Source organism: Phoxinus phoxinus, assembly GCF_949152265.1.
Source record: "Phoxinus phoxinus genome assembly, chromosome: 25".
Taxonomy (NCBI): Eukaryota; Metazoa; Chordata; class Actinopteri; order Cypriniformes; family Leuciscidae; genus Phoxinus; species Phoxinus phoxinus.
The window spans coordinates 23,158,954-23,182,330 of NC_136900.1; the positions used below are offsets into that span (position 1 = coordinate 23,158,954).

Here is a 23,377-nt window from a genome sequence, read left to right on the forward strand (position 1 = left end):
TTTCAGATTTTTTTCATGACGGAAAATTACATCATAGATCGAATCGTTTCGAGGTTTCTAGCCTTTACAGTTAAAAAGTTATTAGCATAAACGTGAGTACACATTTGAACAGTTGGTGGCGCTAGAGGGTTTGAATTAGAGACTCCAAATTTGCTATGGTGACAGTTCAGACGGTCCTCTAACTGTGTGCCAAATTTCACAACTTTCCCACAAGTGGTTTTATGGACTGCCGTAGACTTCCAGAGCAGAAGAAGAAGAACGCCAACGATTACAATAGGTGCCTACACACCTTTGGCGCCTTTTACTGTATTTTGATTAAATAAATGCAGCCTTGGTGAGCACAAGAGATTTCTTTTAAAAAACAATATAAAACCAATATTCAAACCTTTGATTGGTAGGGTATATATTATAGACTTTTGGTTAGGATTTCTATTAGAAAGCACCACTAACTTAGTAGGGATGAGCACGAATATTCGATCTGTAATTATTATTCAAAAAATAAACTACTATTCGAATAGTTTCAACCCTTTAACATATATTGTAAACCTTTTAAACAATATAAACACGATAATCATATGCTGACTCGAGTGTGTGTGTGTATGGTCTGTACGATATCTGGCCAGTCTGCTACTCTGCTTTATTAGGCGTTTTTTTAGCTTAAATCCTTGTGTTCTTTATATTTTTTTTGTTTACACAGTTACGCCAACTGATAAAAGTTGTCAATTAAAAAAAAACTTGAACATATATTGTAAGCTTGTTGTATATAGGCTATTGCCTAATCGTAAGCTTGATCAGAAATGGTGACAAAAACGTTAAAAAAATTAATTAACGGTCATTAACGTTAAAGGTCATTTAAATAAACGAATATTCGAATATTTGATTTTTATGAGCCCGAATATTAAAATGCAATATTTTTGAAAAATGCCCATCCCTACTAACTAGTTCTCCATCTTACCCTTCACAGTCCACGATCTCCGGCCCCTCGAAAGAGAACGGGTCCGCAGCGTCCGGCTCTGATTTCATCTTGTAGACTTTAGTGAGGACCGAGTTACTGAAGAAGCTGTTGGGCTCAAAGTGGAACTCTAACGTGAAACTCTGTTTTTTGACAAACAATTGAAAACCAAATATTAAAAATTGATACCTGTACATATTTGTTTATAAGTAAGCAGAGGCTAGTTGACAAACCATGGGCTGTCCAGGCTCAGAAAACTTCACAGTGATGTCCTGCAAGTGTTTCAGGATCGGCTCATCATGCTCCTACAGGACACAAACACAGATCCCATCAGGGTTAGACTAACGCCCGTTTCACACATACTCCGTTTGCAGTGCGTTTGCGGTGCGTATTTTTTTCCGTACCCATGTTAACAGGTTAGAGCTTTCACACTGCACACGGATGCGGTCCGGCAATCCGTTCCAGTTGCGGTGCGTATACAGCAGTGCAGCGATCGTTTACGCACAGAGTCTATTTTCTGCTGTGCTGCACCGCACCGGAGCGTATTGTTCACATTGAAATAAACATAGATTGACAAGAAACTGTAATAATTTGATCATAGCTACTCATAATTACAGTTAATGTGTTCTACATTTACTAAATTACAGGATCAAGAAATTAAAAACGTTTTAAACGAGAATATAAATATATATTATTGCTGCACGTTGTTCTATTTAAACATGAATATGTAGGCCTACTGTGTTGCCCTTTTTATTTATTTTGTTTATCGTCACATTCAACCTTCATGTCATGCGAATTTATTAAATGTAAATGAACATCTGAATATGTAGTTGTAGCCTATATGAATTCATAAGTAAATCATATTATATAGTTTTATTTTTGAATATAAAGAAGTTAAACAGGGTGTAATTATAAGTTTGTTATAGTTATGTAGGCTAGTTATAATTAATTTTGACTATGTAATTGTAAATAAAAATGTTTAACTTTTTGGTGCTACAGCCAGCCTTATTTATAGCAGAGGATACTCGTTTTAATGTAGTGGCATGTGCTAACAATAATTATTATATCAAATGTTTATTTCCAAAAAGGTCCTTTGTCTTCTGGGGGCTAGCCCTCTCCCGGTTCTTATTTTTTTTTCAGTCTTAAAATATGCATTTATAATCAGTATTTATACATTTGTATTCTAATTTAAAACATTTGTGTATTATATCTTAGCAACAGAGCGTGATAGCTTTTCTTCTGTCAACAACTCGAACTAAAACAAAGAATCACAATGATTACAATTAATTTCATACTGTTGTAATGTCTGTAACAATGTCAAAGTTAAAGTTTGGTTTTAAAATCAAAATTACTTCGCCTACCCCATTTTTTATTTTGTGACACAGAAACTACGTATCAGTAGCGCACTGCAAACGCAGCATATGTGAAAGCACTATAGCGCGTGCTGCTCCAGTACCGCAAACGCACTGCATACGGAGTATGTGTGAAACGGGCGTAAGGATTCAACTTCGGAAATCATTGGGTCTCATTCATGAAATATACGTAAATATACGAGTAAATATGTGAGTGATCTGCGCGTAAAGAGACCTTCCCGAAAACTTCTCCTGATTCACAAATACTTCGTAAACGTCAGATGTGATCGTGAAATGTGTGTGTGAGTGTGTTAATGAATTCCAATCAGTCGTAAATGGGACGCGCGTGCACGCTCATTCTCAATTACCATAAGCCCCGCCCATTAAATCCGACTGACAACTATATATGGGCATCACATTATGACACCAAACAAAAAGCGCTTAAAAGCGAATGGAAAAAGAAAAATTTCTCATCAGATAATATTTTATTATCAGAAGTTCATTCAAAACGCCACATTTTATTTTCAAGCGTACATAGTGGCGTATCAGGTCCTAAAAAAAGGAAGCTTGGCAGATATTACACAGACCTGCCAACCTTGAAGACATTTTATGAGAACTAAAATATCTCCTTTCTATATTTGACATTATTTGTAATCATTACTTTTGTCGGTTCTTTGCGACAGCTTTTAGGTGCGTTATTGGCTAGGTATCTTATCCGGCTAGTTTGGCTTGCTTGAGGCACTGAATTGAGCGCTGATCGCGAAGCATGTAAACAAGAGGGGTAGGTGGGCGGCGGGTTAACATGCAGCGCTCTGATTGGCCGAAAGCTTTTCACTCCACTTAAACACTGTGGCTCAGCGCGGCAGAATCAGCATCATAGATTGCATAGAAACTGAAATCGGCGAAATGCGAGAAGCAACAAAATGCGTACCCAGAGAGCAGCCAATCGTACAAGCGTACTTATGGGTCAAAATGCGTACCGAGTACGAAAAATGCGTACATGTTGGCAGGTATGTATTACAGACGCAGTTACTGGAGTTTCATCTGTTAATCGAACAGTCCCAGAGGTGAAAAGAAAATGGTTCGACATGAAGCTCGACTGCAAAAAACTAATTAGTTCACTTCGAAAAAATATAGCCCAGCCGTATTAAAAAGCAATTAATTATTTGATTAAAGTGTTCCGGTTGCAGATGCTATCACTGGCTCTCATTATAAAAGTAAAAAGAAAAACGTCAAAAATCATATTTTTTTCAAAATGCTGTGTAAATATGTCCCCGATTAAGGTGAATTAAAATGCAGCCTTATTAATGAGCAAAACGTTCGGATGTTAAACGCAGTATTTACGCGTGGCTGGGAGCAGGTGCAGATTTATTTCGTACCAACTAACATTTGGAAAATACGAACATTTTAATGAATCCGAAAATTTACGCCAGAACCACTTTACACACGATTTACACACAAATTTGTTCTGCTCGTGTTTCATGAATGAGACCCAAAGTGTGGAATGGAAGAAACACGGAGAGAATCCGCAAAAAAACGACAGATGATACAGACTCTGTACAGTCCTACTGATCACTTGATTATTTCAATGAAAATTATACATAAAATTACAACATAATCAGATTACATGTGAACTGTGCATGTGCCGATACAAACTTGCATATCCTCTAAGGTCTTCCTGTCACAAAGACCACATCCTGTGTAAACCACATCAACCCTTTGTGCAAAGGGTCAAAGCAGCCATCATTGATTTCTGCAATGTCCTCACAGTAGTAATAATACTAGTAGTCGACTGTCGAGTTCACGCGCATAGGTTTAGTTACCTATGATCACGCGTGAACTCGACAATCGACTACTGTGGACTTCGACCGAAAACAGGATGTAAATACAGGTATGTGCGCTGGCTGATAGAACTCATTTTTATTCATATCTTTCACATCTCCTGCAGTCAGATTCACTCGTGTTCACTCTGAAGGAATCATCTAACATGGCTGGGCACTTGTATGACACATTAAAGGAGAACTCCGGCGCAAAATGAACCTTTGGTCTAATTACACATTGTTACCTAGTCAACCGTTATCTGAGATTTGTTTTCATGATTATCGAATGTAAATAGTTTTATCTCTAAAAACAGTTTAGCCTATAACGCTAGTATAACGCTAGTATATAGGGCATTGAGTTATGACAAATAAAAATCGCTTGTTAATACCACTAACAAGGCTCAAAATAGCCCCACACTAACACGGTAGCATAATGAGGGTCCCTACCTTCAAACCGAAGCATTGAGAACTTTGACAGTGTTCAGACAGTTTAATAAGAACATATTTTATACATACAGTCAACTTCGCGTAGCCATCTTTGAAACACAGACTCTATCAGTCGATCTCCGAACGCCGATCCAAATGCGCTGGACCATATGAGATTCTACACAGTTCAGCGCATTTGGATCGGCGTTCGGAGATCGACTGATAGAGTCTGTGTTTCAAAGATGGCTACGCGAAGTTGACTGTATGTATAAAATATCTTCTTATTAAACTGTCTGGACACTTACACAGTTCTCAATGCTTCGGTTTGCATGTAGGGACCCTCATTATGCTACCGTGTTAGTGTGGGGCTATTTTGAGCCTTGTTAGTGGTATTAACAAGCGATTTTTATTTGTCATTCCTCTATGCCCTATACACTAGCGTTATACTAGCGTTATAGGCTAAACTGTTTTTAGAGATAAAACTATTTACATTCGATAATCATGAAAACAAATCTCAGATAACGGTTGACTAGGTAACAATGTGTAATTAGACCAAAGGTTCATTTTGCGCCGGAGTTCTCCTTTAATGTGTAATTTTAAGAGGCTAAAAGCAGGTTTAAAACTTGCCCCATTGAAGTCAACAGGGTGCAAATTTTAAAAAGATTTCTCCTTTAAGGAGAAGTGATGTGAAAGTTCACCTGCAGCATTTCTCCAAGCATATCCACATGTTTAAAGATGGAGAGCCAGAACTCCGGGATTCCTTTCGGATCAACGGCGCCGGCTGAGTCTTCCTGCTTCTCCTCCAGAGCAGCTTTTTTCTGCAAATCTGCCTGTGGGTGTAAACCGGTTTAGAAAATCGAACATTAGCACACAATCTTTAATGAGAAGTTCAATAGCTCAGCGCTTCCATAGACTGGTTTGCCAAGAAAATAGGGATTTGCAAGTGATATGATGTGGTTTCAGGATTCTCACAAATATCAACTTACAGCAAGCTCCTCTTCCTCCTTGTCACTTTGCCATTCGCATTCCTCATCTGTGGGTTCAACAGCACCAGTCACAATCTCCCGTCTCTGAACACAGAAGCATTGTGTTACACTGCAAAAAATGCTTTTCTTACTTAGTATTTTAGTGTAGTTTCCAGTCCAAATATCGAAAAATTCTTAAAGGTGCCCTAGAATGTGTTGAAATAATATTTAAATTTTGTCCCTGATATCTACATAGAGGGTTTGTGGCTTAAAAAGCCATTTAAAATGTCCAGAAAAGGTTTTACAGGTCAATTTCCAACGCTATAAATTGGCCCTAGAATGAAATGGTCTGTTTTTACCTTATTTGGAAGGGTCATGAATAGTAATGAGGAGTTCTGCTCTGATTGGCTCTTTCACTGCGGGCTCATTACAAGAGCTCAGAGAGTCACAGCAAACAGGTCCGACGTGCAAATGGAGAGACTCGGGCCGTTTCTCAATATGCGTTCTTGTCTGTACTTGTGTTCTTGTGGACTTGTGAAACGTCATCAGTCGCTGCCCAAGTACTGTCCCAATTCAAAAGTTAGAAATGTAATTCTAAGAGTGTTTCAGTCGAGAATGAAGTTGTTTAAAGGTCAAATCTGTGGTTTATTTATAAAGATAGCGCCTATTTGAAAAATATATCTGACGTTTTCGGAGTTGTGAGATCCAGGCGATCACCGGGCGTTCAGCGCTCAATAACCCCGACTGGACCAGCTTTTCCTCGGCTAGTGCTTCTGATGTTTGCCGCGGGCTCTGGTGTCTCTAGTCTAGTGGTTAAACATGAGATATTATTTGTCTTGTGTATATCTAACGGGCGATCTTTGGTCTCATTAATCTATAATTTGTTCCATGGCAACTCGTTTTGGCTGAGGGCAAAGTGAAGTTTCATAATTGTATATATTTAGGCTATTTAACTTGAGCTATAGGCTATTTTAAGCTGACTTATGTTTGACTAAATTGTTTGCTTTATTTATTTTTATTTACTTATACTTTTATACTGGATATCAGATCATTAAAACGGACATTTAACAAAAAGAGTCAATTGTGTAATTTTATTTTAGGCTGACAGTTATATATTTTAAAATATATATAATATTTTTTATATTTATTTTATTATACATTCTCTTCACTGTACATGTATAATAAAATAAAATGACACAACCTCGTCTCTGTTTTTTAAATGTCAGTTTTAATGTTCAATAATGTTTCATATTTTTTAAATGAAAACAAAAAGAAGCAGGGTTGCGTTTTATTTCGTGTTGTTATAAATATATGCAGTGAAGATAATCAATGTACACGTTGCCTGAACCACATTTGTGTGGCCATTTAATGTGTTTAAGATTTTTTTTTTTAAATGAAAAGAGGCAGAGTGTTGTTTTATACCATATTTCGTTTTATTGTTGCCTAAAATATACATAAAGAGATAACCGGAGTAGCCAGAGCGTGCTGAGTGACGCGATCAAGAACGCCGCTGTCCCATTTGCAGAATAACCGGACTTGCGTCCTCTCGTCCTCGGGAGTTCGTTCTCCTAAGTCGAACTTGGCAAGTCTGAACTACCAAGGACGCAAGTCCGAAGTTGGCGTACTTTGTATTGAGAAACGGCCTCGGTGAACAACTGTATATGTTTGAGCCGGTTTCAGACGACGATGCAGAGTTTGAGGAACAAGCGGTTGTTTGTAGAATGCAAATGGACGTTTCGGAGTGGTAAGTTTATTCATTATTTTCAGTACGAACTTAACAGTCACGTGTGTGCGTGTGTGTATGTGCGTTCGTTCGTGCGTGCGTGTGTGTGTGTGTCTGTGTGCGTGTGTGCTTCACCTGCGCAGCGCAGTTCTGTGTAGCACCGTATCTCTGAAAGGGCTTGGCTTATGCAAATTTTGGAGGCGTACATATTAATGATCCCATCGGTTACGTCACAGTAGGTGTTATGTGGAGATTCGCCCGTTTTTCAGGGGTGTTTTTCAAAAACGAGATTTAAACAAGAAGGAGAAAACAATGGTGTTTGAAACTCACTGTATGTCATGTCCATGTACTAAACTATTGTTATTTAACTATGGCAAGTTAAATTCAATTTCACATTCTAGGGCACCTTTAAATCAAGATGCATTTACTAGATGAGTAAAAAGACATCTCATCTGGTGTGCGATAACGCGAGTTGTCATAGACGCGGCGCTTCTCATCCGGTGTGCGATACCTCGAGTTGTCAAAGACGCTAACTCTCTCTGCCTGCCTTACTAGCGCTAACAGCTCCCGCCCAAATGCGCAGGGCTCTCTTGCGTGCCCAATCTGCACCATAGAACTGGCTTAATCAGACGATCAGGTTTTAGAAGATTAAATACAACCCGAAACTAAAAAACAGACCCGGCCTCTATTTGAGACCGGCCTTTATTTATCCAAACCTGTAGCCACACCAGGCGTGTAAAGGAGACCGGCGTTTATTTGGGACTCGGCTATTATTTGAAGTTTTACGGTATGTCATTTTGGTGATCAAAGATGAGTTTTAAGGGATACAATGATTGACTACCGGGAGACTTTAAGTAAACCAGCTCCGACCTAACTTACACCGAGCGCGTTTAAACCAGTGTTGTTTTTGGCAGCCCTTTTAGTTTTAGTCTTAGTCTTAGTCTTTTTGACGAAAATGCTTTTTAGTTTTAGTCACATTTTAGTCACTTATAAACTTGATAGTTTTAGTCAAGTTTTAGTCGACGAAAACGCAAAAAGGTTTTAGTCAAGTTTTAGTCGACGAAAACACAAAAAGGTTTTAGTCAATTTTAGTAAAAAAAAAGAAAGAAAAAAAGTAGTCTTTAATAAATTAATTTAGGTTAAAAAGTATTGGAAATGGGCTTAGGTTTGACAGGTTGCAGCAAGTTGCAATTCATAAAACAACAGTTAACCTTAAAACCTTTGCATAATAAACTAGACTTTCTGAATAATTCGATTGGTTGGGTCCTTACATGCGCTTCGTGAGGCACACACGCACACTAGCACACACACGCAAGGTCTCTCGCTCCCTTTCTCTACTGTGCGCGCGCTACACATGCGCGCTCTTGCTCGCTCTATCTAGATTCCGAGAGATTCAGATTTGCGGGCAATTCTGAAATTATCGTACATTATGGGATTTTTTTCATTATTGATCGTACATCGTACAACAACGATTAGAATGCGGCATTGCTGATACTTTTTTTTTTAGCTCAAAACAGACCGATTTCACGCAAAATAGGCAGAAATGACATTGTGAACGTCAGACTTATAATCATTTTCGTTCCATCTCGTCTCGTCAACGAAAACTCGAAAACGCCTCGTCATGTTTTAGTCACCTTAGAGCCATTTTTAGCTAGTCATCGTAACGTTATCGTCATAAAAAAAAGGTGCGTCAACGAAATAATTGCGTTATCGTCATCGTTGACGAAAACAACATTGGTTTAAACAGATAATTGGTACTGCAGAGATTCGTTTGCATACCTTGTCAAACACAGGCTGGTAAAGCCCAGCATACTTCCTCTCGAGCTCATGGACCTCTTCGTAGAACTTCGCCTCTATGTTGGCACTCTGGAGCTGGAGCCTCTTCAGGGCATAAACTCTTCTCTTCACGGTCTTGGGCAGGAGGTTGAAATTCGGTATTCTAGACAGAAAGATTCCCATTGTTTACTAAGCACAAGTTTTCGAAACTTCACAGATATTGTACAAAAGAAATGTAACAAAATGTTAGGTTTATCAAATACAGAATTTGAGCCCCCAAATAGAAATCTGTGATTTTATTTATCATCTTTGCTTTTTTAAAAATCATGAGGATAAAATTGCTTCATACCTTTCTACTTGTAAAAAGCCCTCTGGTTTGTCAGACTGAGAAGGTTTATTTCCTCCTTTCCCTTGAAAAAAAATGAAAGAAATTATCTCATATGTACAGCAGTCATGGAGATATCTGTATAATTACTGCTTACATTTTATTTTTTTTATAAAATATTGTAAATTCTTATAAGTTTTTTGGTAAAGAAAATATGCTTCTTTCTGGGAAACACACAAATAAAATTATCTTAGTGGTTGAATAATTTAGTATATATATATATATATATATATATATATATATATATATATATATATATATATATATATATATATATAAATATAATAAAAAAAAAATATATATATATATATATATATATGTATATGTAAGGGATAATGTATAGCAAGGCGGTTGTTATAGCGAATATAACCCCGACAGGCTGATCGGGACCCCGACGCGAAGCGGGTTGTATTCGCTATAACAACCGCCTTGCTATTCATTATCCCGCTTATTACATGGCTATCTACCAAATAAATCAATAATTTGACAAAATATTGATTTAAAAAGGAGTTTATGGATTTAAAAACGATTGTACTGCTTCCTTCGCTATCTTTTTGTATTCTGTTCCTTGTTTGTGAAGGGCGATGATATCTTCTCTTAACTTTTTGGACCATTCTTTTCACTAAAACATATTTCTAACATGCAGTCAAACGTGACACTCAACAAACCGAGCCAGTTCAGATATTTCATGTGTTCTAGCTTAAGCACACCTGGTGCAACTAATGAAGCCCTTGATTAGTTGCATCAGGTGTGCTTGAGACAAAACCTGTTCTGCAGATTTGTGCTGTTTTGAGGGATTCTTTTCAGGGGTTGAATAATCATTAAAAGTTGCATTTTCAGTTGAATTTGGGGAAACCACTTGAAACATTTGTTGTGTATTTTCAATTACTTTTCAATTTGTTCATTGCAAACAGCAGAAAGTCTGTATATGTTGCCAATAAACATGATATGCAATGGGGTTGAATAATTTTAGATTATATAAAGTAACACACACACAACACTAAAAACCTACCTTTGGCTTCACTCTTTTCATTTTTTTTATCCATTTTCACTCCTCAGCTATTTATCAAAGAAAGAAAAAATGAAGACAAGTAAGTGGCATGCTTACTTTGGCATCCAAATTATTATGCAAGTGACATACGAGTAAGATTACAGTAAAATAAACATTCAGATTTTAGTTTTTCAAAGAAAGTGTGTGTTTGTTTGTTTTATTCCTCTTATCTTTTGGTTACTGGTATCAATATCAGAGAGGTTTGCCAGGTCTGCTTAGGCAAATGGAAAACCTACTTAAAAAGATCTTTCTGAAGATGAAGGCATGATGAAATGGTGCAATATTTTGTGAAAACTGAAGAGAGAATATCAAACTATCAAAAGATTTGTGAGTGATTTAGCTAGAGCACAGAGGAACTCGGTCAGTTAAAAGCTCATTAAAGGGATATTTCACCCAAAAAGTTAAATTCTGTCATCATTTACTCACCCTCAAGTTGTTCCAAACCTGAATTAATTTCTTTCTTCTGATGAACACAAGAGAAGATATTTTGAAGAATGTTGGTAATCAAACAGTTGATGGAACCCATTGACTTCTATAGTATTTTGTTTCCATACTATGGAAGTCAATGGGGTCCATCAACATATTCTTCGAAATATATTCTCTTTTGTTCATCAGAAGAAAGAAATGTATACAGGTTTGGATGGAACAACTTGAGGGTGAGTAAATAATTTTTTGGGTGAACTATACCTTTAAGGGAAGTTTCTGTCAAACAAATTAATTGTATTAAAAAGGGAGATAAATAAAGAGCCATGGTTGAGCAGCAAACAGGTATTTGAAGTTGCTTGCGTCTCTAGAGTCTTAAAGGGATAGTTCACCCAAAAATGAAAATTCTGTCATTAATTTCTCACCCTGTCACATCTCATGTCCTTTCCAAACCTGATGAAAGATGAGACATTTTCATCTTCGAAACATCTTCTTTTTGATGAAATCTGAGAGCTTTCTGTTCCTCCATTGACAATCACCGCAACTACCACTTTAAAGCTTCAAAAAGTTCATAAAGAGATCGTAAAACTAATCCAATATGTATCGAGCAGTTTAGTCCAACTTTTCTGAAGAGACTCGATCGCTTTATATTATGAACAGATTTAATTTAGGCTTTTATTTACATATAAACATTCATCAACGCACACATCAGTTGTGGTAAAAAGAGGCTCAAGCAATTTAGCTTGACGTGCAAGAACCAATGAGGTTCATTCTCGTGTTACGCAGCACGTTTGAGTTTCTGTAAGAACCAATGAGGTTCATTCTCGTGTTACGCAGCACGTTTGAGCTTTAGCAAGAACCAATGAGGTTCATTCTCGTGTTACGCAGCACGTTTGAGCTTTAGCAAGAACCAATGAGGTTAATTCTTGTGTGTCAAGCAGGTTCGGTTGAGCTTCTGTTTATGTTCGCTGACGCTGACTAATGTTTATGGGAATAAAAGTCTTATTTCATATTCATATAGATTCGTTTTACAATCACTAAGTGGTAGTTGCGTAGCTGTCAATGGAGGGACAGAAATCGCTCAGATTTCACTAAGTTCTCCAAAGTTTGGAAGTAAATAATGACAGGATAAACTTTTTTTTTTGGATGAACTATCCCTTTAAGAACATCTCATGCAGGCTGGCAGTTGTGCATAAAGTTGCATTTCGGACACCCCTTACCAAAGCTCAAAGAGAATAAGACGTAGAAATCACGTAAAACAAGTATGACTAACACCAGTATGGCTTGAATTACTGAAGTAGGTGATGAGGATTATTATGATAGGAGTGGTTTGGAAAACAAGTGGATCAGTTAATCATAGCTGTCAATCATAACACGAAGTGTGCATCACACAGAAATACATATCGTATGAGTTATTAAACACACCCTTAAGTGTCTTTTTCTTTATTTATGATAAACTGATAATTAGATTTTATCAATGTAAACTTGTCTATTAGTTTGTCTGTGTGTGTGTTTTATTTGGGAAAAACTACCTGAAGAAAAACTCTGGTAAAAGAAGAAGCCTGAGCAGCTGTAACACACCAGAGGAGCTGCATGTCTTGTTGCTGTCACTGTGCTGTCATGCATGTGTTAATGGCAGTTAAATGTCCCAATGCACATGTGCAGCATGCATATCTCTCAACACCTCAGTTTCAAACCTTATAAAGTCTTGGGACGAAGTCGTTATAGCTCTTTAAAACCACATAGACTATTTCCAAACCACGAGGCTTCAGCTCTAATCGCGATAATAAAATAAAAAAATGTTTTCTTTGACTTACCCCCACGTTCCGCTCCAGACCGTCCTCACGCTTCTAGCAGACGGAGAAGTGCGATGGCATGTCGCATCATCCTCAACTCTCATTGGACGACTGGCTGTCATTGGTCACGTGCACTGGCCAATCAGAGGCGGGCCTTTGTATTGCGAAACCTCATTGGTTGCGACTGTCTCAGTTCGTCAGAGGAGCGCATGTTGCAGTGTGTGTACCGTGTAGCATACTCGAATCGATAGCCTACTATTTTATTACCTATTGAGTAATAACTACAAATAATGCTTTATGAATGCCCTACTATAATACTTGATAGATAATAGAGTGTAATGTCCTGTTGTGCAGGACCAGCAACTATTAATTTATAATTCTGCGTCCTAAATGCTTGAACTTTCACTTCATAAACTATTTAGCTTGTATTTCACGATATATGCATTTAAAATGCTAACAGAATGATTAGTGTGTAGTCATGTAAAGCGTTAAGTGAAGTTAAGTCAACCCTTACGAAATATAAGTAGCCTATACTTCAAGTTAATTTTATTCAGTAGGCCTACTTTAGTAAAGTTCAAGTATATTTAAGTATACGTTATGTAGTAAGTATACTATCAATGTACTAGAAGTATACTTGTAAGTGTACTGTTTCAATTCTTGGGACTATTTGCCCACTTTTATTGTATACAAATATACTTTAAAAGTTACAGTAGTAAACTTTAAGTACACAAGTAGTTTACAATGTTTTTAGTTTACTGCAAGTGAACTTATAGCTCTTTAATCAACAAATGAAACAAACCACTTCACTTCATCCAACAATCATGTATTTTCCCACAAAATCTTTTGATCCATCAATGTTCAAATAAAACATATAACTAAATAATGTTCTGCAATCATATTTAAAAGCACATGTTAATTAGGTTAATTAACTGTTTTTAGCCTAATAATAATTTTATAATAATAATAAAAATGTTGAATAATAAGAATGTAATAATAAATATGTAAAATAGTTATTTTGTTGCAAAATGATCCTCTCTGGAGTTAATTTTTCATACTAAATATAGTTTATGGGCAATGAATGGCTTTTCTGAGGTAAATGTAACGTTACTATACGTGACATTGTTCACATGCTGTTTTATCCACGGTTGAACACTGACCGATTGCATTATTTCTGTCAGTTTTACTGGTTCTTTCAACACCTTCTTTTGACCTTCATTTTGTCCTGTAACAGCTAAAAAGTAGGCTTTTATATCTTCATATCCTAGATTTATTTAATACTTCTTGAGTTACAGGCAAAACTCTTTAGGCAAAAAAACACAAGAAGTGCTTTTTTGAGATTTTTGAGCAGTCACTGTTGGCAAATAATGCAGCAAAGTTTGCTAAAGTCAACAGATTTTACTAATAGACTAATTCACTAATTTTCAAATATCAGGTGAAAATGTTCATTTTGACCCTCCTCTACAAAATAGTGAATACTCTAAGAAACATCTGTGACATTTAATGTTTTGGCTATCACTATTTATGTTTGTCTTTGTACAGAAAAAATAAATATTTGAGCTGGGGAAGTTTCAGAAATATGGTTGATTTGGCACAGAATGACCCTTATTACATTTTAATAACTTGTAATCTATTACATTTCAAAAGTAACCTTCCCAACAATGGGTATAGCCGGAAAATTCTGTCAACGCAATTTTAAGTATATTTCTGTGAAGTAGGCTATTCAAAGTAGACTGAACGTATACTAGCCTATCTTATTTTTAGTTTAAAAGAAGTATAATAATAGCACACTTGAATAAACTTCTTTTTCGTAAGGGAAGTTTAAGTCATCCTTATTACACACTGTGTATATATTAGCAGGGCTGTCAAAAGATTAATCGTGATTAATCACATCCAAAATAAAAGTTTGTGTTTCCATAATATATGTGTGTGTAGAATTATTATGTATAAATACACACACATTCATGTATATATTTAAGGAAATATTTGCATTTATATACTGTATATACATTTATATAATTTATATTATATATAAATATAACCAATTTTTCTTAAATATATACATGATTGTGTGTGTTTATATTAGGGCTGTGAAACGATTAATCGCGATTAATCACATCCAAAATAAGAGTTTGTGTTTACATAATATATGTGTGTGTACTGTGTATAATTATTTTGTATAAATAAATACACACACCTGCATGCATATATTTGAGAAATATTTGCATTTATATACTGCATATATATTTTTATATAATTTATATTATATATAAATAGAAATATTTTATATATAAATAACACATTTTTCTGAAATATATGCATGCATGTGTGTGTATTTATATATACAAAATAATTATACACAGTACACACACATATATTATGTAAACACAAACTCTTATTTTGGATGTGATTAATCGCGATTAATCGTTTCACAGCCCTAGTTTATATATATATATTTATATATAAATAATTATGTTACACACACACTGATATTATGTGTGTTTTATATAAACAATTATACACAGTACACACACATATATTATGGAAACACAAACTTATATTTTGGATGCGATTAATCGCGATTAATCTTTTGACAGCCCTATATCCTTCTTCTAAGTTCTTCCTAAAACAAGGAACTGTAAACATCAAATTTGCTTTTGCACTTGTTATACTCAGTCACACCTGAACACGGTTTGGCTTCTCTGTTGATTTCGTTACCATGGGGACAGGCTGTTTGTTATTTCTTTTTGCTAATTTCTACATTTCCCTGTTCATTATTATATATATATATGTGTGGGGGAAAAAAGTCACATTTACATTCACTACTAGTCTCTTGTGCACTAGCCGCGCGCGCCGCTCTCCACACAGCGTCACGTGGAGGGGCGGGTTTGCTAAATTACCCTTATTACATTCATTCATATGATATCTACACTAAAAGCAGGCGGCGGCAAACCGGCGCGTCTCCTACAGCGACACAGTAATCCACATCGTCCGTGTTTCAGGAAAGGACGTAAGGAGGTAAGAATCCAGAATAAATCAACTCTATATCTTTAAGCCGCAGCATGAGATTGAATGTGGAGTAAGTAGGTGAAAGTGCACGCGCGCACACACAGCCTGCTGTATTCCTGTCCTCTACGGTACGATGACACTGACGTGCTACTTAAAACACAAGGTGACACCGGACAGCAACACAGTTTTTCTTTGAATAAAGCATTAATGGGTGTCATTTATGGTGTGCGATTAGTTTTTTTGTTTATAGATACATGTGTGTTGACATTCTTCTGACACACAAGAGCACCTGGTGAGTGTTGCTCGACGAGGTGTGTGTGTGTGTGTGAGAGGGCATCTCGCCAAAGCAAGTTGCGTTGGAATTCGTTTGATTTTGTTGTTGTTGTTGTTGTTGATTGCTATAATCAGCGGGACTTGCCAACGTGATGCCGATATTGCTTCATAGTTATTATCGATTTGGGACAAATAGTTTACTAATGTCACGTGTGAATTAAATAACACAACACAACAAATCTTTGCGCAGAGCTATACTTTTTAATGTAGGCTCGATATATTAATGATAGGCTACATAGCCCATTGCTATAAATAAGGAATAGCCTACAGTTCATTCAACATTTAAAATACTATGATTATTTACTCACTCATAGCTTGTTGATCCAAACCCCGGAAACACAAAAGGAAATATGACAGTCACCATTTACTTTCATTGTAAGCAAAATAGATGTGATGGAAGGGAAGGAAAGTCCCTAAACCATGCCTAATATTTAATTTTGTGTCCCACGGAAGATACAAGTCATATGGGTTTGAAATAAGATTAGTTTGAGTAACTTAAATTATGCATTTTCATATTTTAGTGAAGTGTCCCTTGGAACTATGCAAATAGATATAGCCGATAGTTCCTCTTTTGTTGTACTATAAAGTAACTCGGTACCCGTTGTGGCAGAATATATAATGCAAACTTATTAAATGATACGTGACCCATAATGGCGTTCAGAAGCGCGTACCATCAACAGTCCCGCGCGCGCGTGACCTTTCCCCTAGTTTCCATGTTTCCATCTGCACTGCGCATCACGTGACCACCACTGCTGGGGGACTGAGATATGACTTGCTAATACATACATAGCACCTCATGACAAAATATGACCTTCATGGTATTCTTTATTAGATTCGCGTTATATTATGATAGTATCAATGTTATAAACAATTAACAATGACCTTATGGAAATACTATTACATGTATGTCCCTTTGATAAAGTATGGACAGGTTTGCTTTAACACTGTAATATCATTTATAATATTGATTTATTATTATGATTATATTAATATGTACAGTAGACTACAGATTTAATAGCATTGCTGAACAGTTTACTGTCATTATGTCATGGAACTTTTTGATTCTTGCCTTTTGATGTTCATATTTGTTTTATTAAATATTCAAACAGTCCTGTCTGCCATTGATTGGACAAACAGATAGACCCGTCCCAAATTCACATAATTGGTTAAGCCAATGTTATTGTTGAACACACAAGGGCAATAACTTATAAATTACATCAAATCAAATATTATGATGAACAAATAGCATAACATTTGAATTGAATTGATTGGACTATAAATGTCTATAAATAAGTACAAAGAGTTTCAAAGAATACAAATGATTAAACGAATAGATTTAAGGATATAAAATATTTTTTTAGCTTCTCTCTTTAGCCATACCATATGTTGAATTTCTTTAGAATTATATTATTTAATGAGGTATAATTAAAATTCATATAATTTTCTGTTTCTTTTAGCTTTGGCTATTTCCTTCTTGAGATTGTACATTTTCTAGTTTCATATTCCATACTTTCCCAATTATAAGCTTGTTATATTTTAGCATTATTGTAACATATCCTTATTTTTAACATTATTCTTATATATTCAAGAAGTGAATTGTCTAATTTCCAGTAGTTGAAATGTTCTTTATCTTCAAGACTGATAACTATGGTTCATTTTATGGTCACTGAAGACAGTGTTAATCTCCTGAATTTTATTTCCAAGTTCCTCGGAAGTTAACCAAAAGTCAGGTCTAGATTGTAAGGATATCTTTATTAGGCTTCTCCAAGTGAAGTATCTTATCAGGATCTCTGTGCCTCCATTCATCATGACAATGTAATTGGGAATTTAGATTAAAGGAGAACTCCGGTCAATTTTAACATTGAGCTCAATTTTTAGTAAATTTGGAGTGCTGTCAATACAGAAAACAACGACAAAAATCGGTGTTGCCTACACCGTGTTATCCTCTTTTTAAAATTTGCACCCTGTTGACTTCAATGGGGCAAGTTTTAAACCTGCTTTTATCCTCTTAACATCCTTGATGTGTCATACAAGTGCCCAGCCATGTTGAGTGATTCCTTCAGAGTGAACACGAGTGAATCTGACTGCAGTAGATGTGAAAGATATGAATAAAAATGTTGTTATATCAGCCAGCACACAGACCTGTATTTACTTCCTGTTTTCGGTCGAAGTCCAAAGTAGTCGATTGTCGAGTTCACGTGCATAGGTTTAGTTACTATGATCACGCGCGTGAACTCGACAATCGAAATAAAAGCAGGTTTAAAATTAGACCCCATTCAAGTCAATAGGGTGCAAATTTTAAAAAGAGGATAACACGGTGTAGGCAACACCGATTTTTGTCGTTGTTCTCTGTATTGACAGCACTCCAAATTTACAAAAAATTGAGCTCAATGTTAAAAATTGACCGGAGTTCTCCTTTAAATATATCAGTGTATTGGAACTGTCTACGAATGCAAAAAGAAAACAATAATTAAAAAAAAGGGTTATTAATGGTGTTCAAAATGTTCAAATCCACCTAAAATCAACTGGGCACTAAAGTATATTTGTGTAAGTATATTTGCTTTCTTTCTTTCTTTCTTTCTTTCTTTCTTTCTTTCTTTCAAAAATTACAAGTTATGTAATAACAACCCGTTTTGCCAGATATGATTGTCACCATAGATTTTCCCCAAAAAAATAAAACATTATTTTTTATCAAAGCCCTTCTGAAGCGAAAGAAAAATCTACATATTTATAACTTTATAAACTATAATCACTCTCTTCGGGTAACAGGTCTAGTTCCTGCGGATGAGTGACCTCTGACCCGACACATGGATTACTTTTATCATGGATGGATGTGCTTTTTTGGGCTTCAAAAACTCTATTCACTCCCATTATAAAGCTGGGAAGAGCCAGGATATTTTTTTAATATATAACTTAGCCTAGTTTGTGTTTAGCTGAAAAAATAAAGTCATATGTACACATAGGATGGCTTGAGGGTTATTAAATTATGAATTATTTTCATTTTTGGGTGAACTATCCCTTTAAATGACTGAATGGCAGTGGGTGGGGCCTATGGTGTGATGATGTAACTGTTCTTCAATATTTGCTCATGTGACTTCACGTCAGCCTATCAAAACGAGATTTGATTAATACTTTGTTTATAATTAGGAGGACATTTTAAGCTATGAAAATTGCAGGATGTTTTAATGGTACAAAGACCTCTTACCCAAAAGGTCAAGGCAAATTTTATTTCTCAATTCATAACCTCAATAAACTTTCATTTTATGATGATTTCTCCAAAAAGTCAGACGTCATTTTGACCTATCAAACATCCCTGCATCTTTATATTTACATGTTGTTTACAATACAAACACTTGTGGATGAGTTACCGAGGTCATGAACAAACCACATTCTGTAATCCGCTCTATGTCTTCAGTTAATGCTTGAGGTCACACTGAACACTAATACAAATGTGATTAGATTACAACTAATGTTTTATTACGGCAACATTTTGTGAAATTCACATTAGGTGGCTTTATGCCACATAATGTTACAATATTTGTCGTTGTCCCATCTATAATAATGCTAATTTTTTTAATTCTACTCAATTTGATATCATTTGTAATACAATGTTTGTATTAGATTTTTAAAAATGCACTATAGAAGCATTTTTATTTATCACCAAAGTCCATTTGAGGCTAGTAATTTTACTCGGCGGCCATTTTTGAAATGCAATTTCAGTCATGCAAGATCTTATCTCTTTTAATGGGGAAACACAAAGCTGTTCACCAAGCTTAGGCTACTTTTAAATTTAATATTTGAAATCACTAATGAAGTCTGACAAACAACAAATTTCGTTTCTAAATCAGGATTAAAAACTGGCACAATGACTTTACCAATCAGCTATTGGCTCTTTTATGTAGAAGGCGGGGCTTATTCCGCCATATTTTGCGTTTTAGGTTCTCCCATTCATAGTAATATGAGTTCATAGTAATATCTAAAGTCTTTGATATTACCATCTGATTTACATCATTGTTCTTTGGAGCAGTTGTTTTTTTTTACATTAATTATAATGATTTATAAAGTGTCAGTACATTCTTCTGAATTCACCTTTGGCTAAGCCCCGCCCCCCTTAGTTACTGTTGCTACGTCCGTCAACTTCATCTGGGCTCTGGTTTGGTATCAACATGGCTTATGCTGTGACGGCTCTTCCTGCTGAAATTTTATCAAACTTTTATAAAGCAGCAAATAAAGTGTCTGATAGAAGTAGGCAAAAGGGGATATGCGTTCGAAGGCTATATTCAAGACATAAACGCAACAACAACAAGATCCAAATAGAGGCAAAAGCATAACGGTCACAGTCAAAAGATGAAGCACCGCATATCCTAATGGAGACGGAGACTGGGACTCACAATATCAGGAGCAACACTGTTCATGCAAAGCTGGTCTCTATTCACTTCTATAATCGTTATTACAAAGCAAACGGACTACGTGAGTATAAAGTTGTATTTATTAGCAGCGTGTGCTAGCGTATCAACAATTAGGGCAGAGAACCGAAATCATGACCTAAACCAGCATAAAACTGTCTAACTAGTGTAACTTCACAGTAAAGTTAAAAGCTAAATGTATCTTAGAGACAAAAGTGTGTTGTTGATCTTGAGGGGTTTCGCTGACTGAGGACGTCCACACAGTTTAATCCAAAGAAGACACTTGTCAGGATTTGACTTCGGTTTTGGGAAGGGAAAAAACGGACACCCCCCTCCAACCTCTCTGGGAAACGCGTATCTGTGTTACAAATGCCCCAGGCACAACGGTTAACCATATTTCTGATAAAACTACGACGGTAATAGCCTGCCGAGACCAAAAATACGAGACGCCTGTGTTAAAGTCAATGGAGCGCTGTGAAGAAGTGTCGGACCGCTGTGGAGCTCGTTCTTTGCTGCGCTGTGATTGGTCAATCTACATTCTAGGGCGTGGCTTAGCCAAAGGCAAATTGTGAGTCATTTAGCTAATCTCTCCAATAAAACTTTTATTATGTCTCTTGTCTATAAAGGCTCTTTGACTCAGTGAGGCAGTGACAGTGTGCAGTCAGCATGGCAGAAGCTCACCAGGCGGTGGCCTTCCAGTTCACCGTCACTCCTGATGGCATCGACCTGCATCTGTGCCACGAGGCCTTGCGCCAGGTCTACCTGTCAGGCCTTCACTCCTGGAAGAAGAGGTTCATCAGGTTCAAGGTGACCTCTCAGCTGACTTTCTTTTGGAATTGATTTAAGAGTTAATGTACATGAATATCTAATCAGCACTCGCAATGTCAATTTGAAAAATTCAAAGTTGAATTGATTTTTTGAGGATAGTTTGTGTTTTAAAGTAGTATTAGAACTGTGATATACTGTATATTGTCCATGTAAGCTGAGACTAGTATTGTATTTTGACCTATATATTATATTATTTATAATATTACATTTGTAATATTACATTATTCTGTGTTTCTGTAGAATGGTGTCATGACTGGGGTCTATCCAGGAAGTCCTTCAGGGCTCCTGGTTGTTCTGGTGGGTTATATGTCCACCACCAAATATGCCAAAATAGACCCCTCTCTTGGGATGTTCACTAAACTGTCGACACACCTACCAATCAGGTAACCCACCGATAAACTGTCATCTGTTAGTCTGTAGTTATTAACAATATATTGTTACTGGGAGAAAGAATACAGTTGTAATCAAAATATTATTTAACCTCATCGCAAATCAGGTTTATTGGCGAAATTTACAGACTTTCAGATGTTTACAATGAACAAATCAGCTCAACAAATAGCTCAACACAACACATGTGTTAAGTGGTTTCCCCAAATTCAACTGAGAATGCAACTTTTAATGACTTCTGCCGTCTCAAAACAATTCAACCCCTTCATGGCAAGCATCTTTAGTACTTAATTGAACATCCTTTTGAAAACAAGATGTATAACCAGACACCAGCTTCTGGCAGCGTTTCTGAGGAAATTTCGCCTCTCATTCCTCATCGTGACACTCAACAAGCCGAATTTTCAGTTGAATTTGGGGAAAGCACCTGAAATATTTGTTGTGTACAGCTTTTAAAATGATTTTTGGTTTGATTTGTTCATTGCAAACAGTAGAATGTCTGTACATTTTGCCAATAAACCTGATATGCAATGGGGGTTGAATAATTTTGATTATAACTATCTGTCAGACACTCTGTCATATGCAAACAATTGATTGTTTCCTTTGTAGTACTTTTTTGTAGTGTTTTATTGTTTTGTTTTGTTTTGTTTTGTTTTGTTTTGGGATATATTGTGGTTACAATTTATGTTTGTAGTTTTGTTTTAATCTATTATCTTCATGTTATACAAGTAACTCCCTGAACAGTTTTTATTACTGTATCGCACGCTGTCTGCTCGCCTACTTTATGAGCAGTCACACAACAAACAATCCCATGTCTCTGAAATTCATATTAAAGTATTATTTTAATCAAATATATTAACTTTATTTACCACCACTGTCATGAAATGACATCCAGTATAATATTATGATTTTACAGTAGTGTACTGGAAGCAAAACCACTACAGCATTTTTCAGTATTTTGGTGGAAACTATGGTAATACCTAATAGCTGTGTTTGCCTGCAGTAAGTACGTAACAGAAGAAGGGCAGCGTATTGTTGGTGGTGTGCTGGTTGGGACAGGATTGTGGATTACTGTGACTTTCGTTATGAGGAACGTCCTTAAGTGCTTGCTGTCCTGGCATGGCTGGATGTTTAGTCGCCATGGATCTTTATCCCTGAAAACAAAGATTTGGCTGGTGAGTGTGGCCCTGATGGAGAATTTCACTTAAAAGTATAATTTATCTAAACATATAGCCATTTTTGTAAACTCTGTCCATATGAACTATTCTTTTAACACTTCAACCCAGCTTTGTATTTCCTATGTATATTCATCTAGAGTCCAAAGTCTTAATGAATTTGTTTTATAACATAATTTCAGCACTGTTCCAGTAATGTCATGTTTCTTTAGAAGTGTTCTCCAAGTCGTTGTGTCATTGCTCTTCTGATTTCACTGGAACATGTCTTGCCAAAGAACATGACAGCACAGCACATCTATGGAAAGTATTCATGCTTGTCTCATGTCTGACTCGTGACCCAATATTATCACCTCAGGTATTGGTGAAGTTATTTTCTGGGCAAAAGCCAATGCTCTACAGCTTCCAGAGTTCACTGCCGCGGTTGCCAGTGCCTCTTGTAAAAGACACCGTCAGAAGAGTAAGTCAAGCATTTTCATTGTCTAAAAATGATCCAATTCATCAATAGATCAAATATGACAACCATTTTAACCATTATTTATTAAAAAAATAAAAAATAAAAACTTCACACCTATATTG

At 36.1% G+C, this 23,377-nt stretch overlaps 2 protein-coding genes across 4 annotated transcripts in view; one reads left to right on the plus strand and one right to left on the minus strand.

Annotated features, from left to right (window-relative positions):
- nap1l4a (nucleosome assembly protein 1-like 4a) overlaps positions 1-12,797 on the minus strand; it is a 28,499-nt gene extending 15,702 nt beyond the window's left edge. The window contains exons 1-8 of one of the 2 annotated variants that reach the window (XM_079603139.1): positions 12,691-12,797; positions 10,412-10,458; positions 9,364-9,424; positions 9,018-9,177; positions 5,537-5,620; positions 5,249-5,380; positions 1,186-1,257; positions 956-1,095 (exon numbers count right to left, since the gene is read on the minus strand). In XM_079603139.1, coding sequence (XP_079459265.1) covers positions 956-1,095; positions 1,186-1,257; positions 5,249-5,380; positions 5,537-5,620; positions 9,018-9,177; positions 9,364-9,424; positions 10,412-10,445 — 683 coding nt within the window. In that variant the 5' untranslated portion in view covers positions 10,446-10,458; positions 12,691-12,797. The remainder of the gene's footprint in view (positions 1-955; positions 1,096-1,185; positions 1,258-5,248; positions 5,381-5,536; positions 5,621-9,017; positions 9,178-9,363; positions 9,425-10,411; positions 10,459-12,690) is intronic. The other variant, XM_079603138.1, reaches the window with a different exon arrangement.
- Positions 12,798-15,550: 2,753 nt separating this feature from the next.
- Positions 15,551-23,377, plus strand: part of cpt1ab (carnitine palmitoyltransferase 1Ab (liver)) — a 34,427-nt gene continuing 26,600 nt past the window's right edge. The window contains exons 1-5 of one of the 2 annotated variants that reach the window (XM_079603140.1): positions 15,551-15,684; positions 21,041-21,221; positions 21,483-21,625; positions 22,630-22,801; positions 23,157-23,258. In XM_079603140.1, the coding sequence (XP_079459266.1) occupies positions 21,081-21,221; positions 21,483-21,625; positions 22,630-22,801; positions 23,157-23,258 (558 nt within the window). In that variant the 5' untranslated portion in view covers positions 15,551-15,684; positions 21,041-21,080. The remainder of the gene's footprint in view (positions 15,685-21,040; positions 21,222-21,482; positions 21,626-22,629; positions 22,802-23,156; positions 23,259-23,377) is intronic. The other variant, XM_079603141.1, reaches the window with a different exon arrangement.